At 62.6% G+C, this 5,343-nt stretch overlaps 1 protein-coding gene across 1 annotated transcript in view; it reads right to left on the bottom strand.

The window, feature by feature from the left end:
• Nucleotides 1–5,343, bottom strand: part of Unc13a (unc-13 homolog A) — a 54,232-nt gene that overhangs the window by 15,646 nt on the left and 33,243 nt on the right. The window contains exons 35-41 of the mRNA XM_033759364.1: nt 5,055–5,272; nt 4,338–4,343; nt 2,985–3,023; nt 2,154–2,183; nt 1,186–1,242; nt 815–895; nt 204–351 (exon numbers count right to left, since the gene is read on the bottom strand). Of these exons, the coding sequence (XP_033615255.1) occupies nt 204–351; nt 815–895; nt 1,186–1,242; nt 2,154–2,183; nt 2,985–3,023; nt 4,338–4,343; nt 5,055–5,272 (579 nt within the window). The remainder of the gene's footprint in view (nt 1–203; nt 352–814; nt 896–1,185; nt 1,243–2,153; nt 2,184–2,984; nt 3,024–4,337; nt 4,344–5,054; nt 5,273–5,343) is intronic.

Here is a 5,343-nt window from a genome sequence, read left to right as displayed (position 1 = left end):
GCTGCGCGGTCTAGGGTCCCACAAGCGGGAGCTGTCGCTCACTCCCGATCCCGCCCCGAGGCTGTCCATCACCGCCTTGTCCCTCCACTTCCTAGATCCCCCAGAGGATCACCACCTCCCATCCCTGGGGGTCACGCCCCGCCCACACACGCTGCCGCCCACCCATTGGCTCGCGCGACGCCGAGGGCGGGGCTTGCGCTCACCCTGCGCCGACTGGGTCTGCACGAAGGTCTTGATGAGTAGGTCGGTGGCCTGAGTGTAGAGTGACAGGGCGTATCGCAGAGACTGCAGGTCCGGGCTCTTCTCCAGGAAGGTCTTCTTGAGGCCCACGCCCCCCGCGTGGAAGTATTGCTGTAGGCCATCGGGTGGGAGGGTGAGGCTCCGAGGACCTGCCGCTCCTCCGCCCGACCGAGTCCCAACCTGCCATGGCTCCCAGCATGCCCTACGCTGTTCCCAGCCTCCTCTTCGGGTGCCGCTGCTCAGGGCCTGTGCACTTACAGTGCCTGCCCTTTGGCTTTGCCTAGTGAACTCCTGTGCCTTCCTCAAAACTCGCTTCCCCATGCCCTCCTCCAGAAAACCATCTGCTGCCCTTCCCTGGGCTCGCCCAGCCCCATCTTTCCTGCCTCCCCAGGCTCCACCTGGGAGCCCTGGGGATGCTGGCACTATTGAGCTGTCCGCTCCGCCCGGTGTTGCCTGGGGGGTCAGGGAGTGCCATACGTGGGACGAGTTGGTGCGGGCCCACCCGCCTCCCACCCGCCTCACCTTAATGGTGTCCAGGGCCAGTTCAACCACTGCACCGCCTCCCCCGCCTCACCTTAAAAGGGTCCAGGGCCAGTTCAACCACTGCACACTGCTTGGGGGTCAGACTTTTGGCCTCCTCTCGTACCATGTGGTCCTGGGTGGGTGGGGAGAAGGGCCAGGTGTGTGTCACCCGATTTGAAGAGCTGGACTGTGGGTGTCTCTCCGACCCCGGCACCCGGCGAGCACAGGCACACACGGGCACTCAGCGCACACTTGTCAATGAAATGACTCTCACCTTGATCACACTGTGCTTGAAACTAAGTCATTTCCCCCATACTCTGAAGCAATTGTGCCTTAAGCCCCCGAGCAGACTCTGTCATTTGACCTGCAGAGCAGGTCAGCACCCGGGCCCGTCCCCCGTGCCACCCTCAGCCCCGGCCTCACCTTGAGTTTGGAGAGCTGGCCCAGCTCCTTTGCTGCATTGAAGATCATCTGGGTTCCCTGCAGGTGACAGAAGATGGGGCTGCCATGAGGGGGGCCCTCCAACCTGGTCCCTAACTACCCCTCACACCCCGGCCCAGAGTGCCATCCTGGTTTTTGTCTGAAGGTTCTGGGCAAGGCTGTGGTTATTTCCAAGGGACAGAGGTCTGGGGTCCCCAGGAAGGGGGCACCGCCCACTGCCTCGCCCCCACGGTGACCCGGCGATGGCGGGACAGAGGGGTGGGTGGGTCGGGCTCTGTGGGACCGTGTAGGGGGACCCTGGAGAAGGTGGCAGTGGGCAGGAGCGCGGGTCAGAAGATGGGGGCTTCAGGAAATGGCCCCAGACCAACGCCCACGTGGGAGGCTCTTGGTCTCTCCTCTGAATGAAGTGCCCTCTCCTGCCCCACCCCCAGCATGGTTCCGGCTCTGACCCATCGGGTGGGCCTGGGTTCAAATCCCAGTTTGGCTGTGTTGCCCTGGGCAAATTACTTAACCTCTCTGTTTCCCCATCTAGATGGGGCCTCATGTCCATCCACTCTGTGGCTTCCTCTGTGTTCAGCTCTCCCTGTGACAGCTGCCGGGCCAAGGGGCACTGAGCGAGCCCCAGACCCGGCCTCCTCCATCACCTGGGTGGGACCTCTGCCCTGTGTCCCTGGCTGAGCGGGCGGACCCCGTATGGGGCTGTGGTCTCCTGCGGTCCCTGTTCTTACCACTGGGTGGGACCCAGGGCCGAGCGGACTCAGCCCACGAGCTCAGTGCTCCCGAGCTTGCTCGGAGGCGTCCGGCCTCGGTCCCTCCTGCACCCACCTGCGTCCGCCCCCCCTCCCGCCCCCACGAGCCAGCCACACAGAGGGGAAGAAGTGACAGACGGGGCCGACGCAGGGACCACAGGGTGCGGCTCAGGGCCAGACAGACAGTGGGGCTGGGCTTACGTCTGCGTGGCTTGGCAGTCTCGCCCTGCCCTGTGGAGAGAACCAGGCGGAGGTCAGCATCCTGGGGCCCCGCGGGGGGCCGTCCCTGCCCTCTGAGCTGGCACGGGCCCTTTCCCGAGGCTCCACCTCTCCTCCCCCAGCCTGAAAAGGTCTGGCCGGCACCGCACGTCTGGTCAGTGTGCACACCCACACCCAGGCACGCTCACACTCGGGTCAGCACAGCGCACGTGTGCAGAACGCACATGCGGAAATACAGGCAGCGCACTCGCACCTGCACGATCACACACGTACACACACAGCCTCGTCCTCCAGGAGGCACTCTCACGAGCAGAGCGCCTGGCACACTGAATGTGCCCCCTGGGGCTGGCAGCATGAGGAAGGAGCTGGACGGCCCCCCTCACAGAGCTGCAAGGTGTCTCAGTGCACGGCAAGGCGACTGCACACGGACTGCCTGGCTCCCGCTTCCTCGTGACAAACACCCCTTAGGATGGACAAAACACCTACATGAACAGCAGGGCATCCCGGCCCAGGCGAGGGACCCGGCCTGTACCCAAGGAGGGTTACAAGGTCAGGTGGGCTCAGGGCTGGAGGCTCCCAAGGGGGTTGCCAGGAGAGGGCAGAAACGGTGCACTTTCTCACATGTGCACACTTGCTCCGTGTCTTGGCCCTGAGAATCTGCTCCTCTCTGACTTCTGGCTTTGTGCAATGCAGCCAGGATGTCCCTCTGCTACCCATGAGCCCATGTGACCTTGACACACACGTGCACACCCAGAGACACACACTCACACCTGACGCCACGTTCAGGGCCTCGGCAGCTCGAGGCCTCATTACCTTTTCTAATCCCTTGCCATGCTTTCTCAAGAGGGTGCCCTGTGGAGACAATGTCACAGGGAGGTCAGCCCAGCGGGTGCGGTAGGGTCTGTGCTGCCCAGGGGTGACAGCTGTGGGGACTACAGGTGACCTAATGGCCAGGTCTTAAAGGTGTAAGACTCAAGGAGACAGGGCGGGAGAGGCCAGAGAGCCCAAGAGAATGGAGTGCAGTCACTCCCCTAACCTAACCCATTTATATTTATTGTACACAAGAAGTGCTCGGTTCTCGGGCCAGCAGGAAAGATAGCTGGCTCTGTATTGTGACAGATCAGAATCTGAGTCTTGACTCTCACATCTATGTACTGCATGGCCTTGAGAGCTGGTGGTTTTGGGCCTCAGCTTTCATCATCTACAAAGTGGAACAAGAATGTCCTGCTACTGATGGGGTTCCCACAAAGGGGACCCAAAACAGCTGCTGACAAGGCCTGTGGACATGCAACCATCTAAAAATTTGATTTTTTAAAAATTGTGATATTGGGGCTTGAAATCAGGGCCTTCACACTGAGCTATGTCCCCAGCCCTTTCTAAAATTTCAATACAGTTCTTGAGATGGTTTTGCTAGGTCCCTAAACTGCTCAGCCTGTACTCAGACTTTCCATCCTCCTGCCTCAGCCTCCCATAGTACCGGGGTTACAGGTGTGCCCCACCACACCCAGTTTAAGTCCTCTCTTTCTGCCTGCAGGGGCACTGTCTACACCGATGCTGACAGGTGGCTGAGCGTTGCACGCCCTCGCTCTCAGGTGAAGACAGCCTCATCCAGTGGCCTAGCCAGCGCCCCACCTCCGCCCTGGCCACCGAGCGTGATGCCCTGGGCGTCAGATGGTGGCTGCAAGGAACCCCGCTTTCCAGGTGAGGAAACAGATTAGGAGGCGAAGTAATTCCCAAAGGCACGAGAGAGCGCAGCTGGGCTAGGATTTGACCCCACGTCTACCTGACACCAAGGCTCCCACCTGTCCTGCGCAGGCACCTGAGATGCGAAGTCCGCGTGCACCGGGCGGGACAGAGGGCAGGAAGGAGTCTATAAGCCCGACAGGCAGGTGGTGTGGAAGCCCTGCCCGGGTGGGAGGGACCCTGGTGGCCCTGAGCAAGGGTAAAGGTGGCTTGGGCGGAGGGGAAACGGAAGGGGCGGGTCTGTGTGAAGGGGCGGGGTGTGGGTGTGTCCCGCCCTCCCCGGGCCGACCCGGACACTCAGCACAGGGAGGCAGGAGGTGGGACGGTGAGGGCAGGGTGCAGCCACGGGGCGGGCCGGGTCCAGACACAGAGCGACGGACGGGACGGACAGACAGACGGACGGACAGACGGGCCTCTACTTACGATCATCTGTCAGCGGTGGGGGCAGCGGCAGGTAGGGGGAATAAGGCACCGTGAGTGTCAGGGCAGTGGGGAGGGGGGGGGATGGCACCCAGCAGCAGGCGCCCCAGCCCTGCCCGGCCTGGCTCGGCCCTGTCCTGCCACTGCCAGGATGATGGCCTCGCCTGACCTCGCGCAGTCCTGGGAGAGCACTGACCTCTGCCGCCCCGTGACCCTGGCTGACTCCGGCGTGCTCTGCTCTGCAGATGTCTAATGCGATCTCGACACTCAAGTGTGTCCTCCCCTCCTGCCGAGCTCAGGCCTCTGGGTGGCCGTGGTCCCCAAGTCTCCTGACCCTCTTGGCCCCTTCGGTCTTCGAATAACCCCACCAGCTGACCCTTGTGACCTCGAGGTGTGAATGACGCTTTCACCCTCTGACGATCCTTTTTTGGGTTTGTTATGCTTTTCTGAGACAGGGTCTCAGTCCGTAGTTCAGGCCAGCCTTGAACTCACTGTGTAGCCCAGGCTGGCCTCAAACTCACAGGCATCCTCCTGACTCAGCCTCCCACATGCTGGGACTACAGGTGTGCGCCACCACGCGGGCTCCCCTCTGATGATCCTTGGCCCAAGAATGGCCTTGCTGCCCCATGTGAGCTCTGGCGGCTCCCATCTTTTCCCCCGGTCGCCCTCTCTGCGCCTGACGTCTCTGACTGAGCCCAGCCCGGAGGCCGTGGGGCTCACCGTCTGGTCAGTGAGGGGTGGCAGGACGATGGTCTTCTCCATGGTGTTCATGACCAGTTTCCACAGCTCCTTCAGCACCCGCTTCAGCACCGTCTTCTCGCAGATTTTGGCGAAGAGAGTCAGGCTGGGGGTGAGGGCAGGGGTGAGGGCCACACCCCCGCCCCGGGCCCTGCCCCAGCACCACCTGCTCTTCGCTCCCTTTCCCCACCCCACACGGGCTGCACGCGCATGAGCGCTCCCCGCCCTTCCGCCCGTCCCGCCCTGGAGCCCGGCGCGGCCCGGCTCACTT

The sequence above is a fragment of the Fukomys damarensis genome, unplaced genomic scaffold (assembly GCF_012274545.1).
Source record: "Fukomys damarensis isolate Sample0158 unplaced genomic scaffold, DMR_v1.0_HiC HiC_scaffold_37, whole genome shotgun sequence".
Lineage (NCBI taxonomy): Eukaryota > Metazoa > Chordata > Mammalia > Rodentia > Bathyergidae > Fukomys > Fukomys damarensis.
Note: the sequence above shows the minus strand (reverse complement) of the source record. Positions and strands in the feature narration are given on the sequence as shown.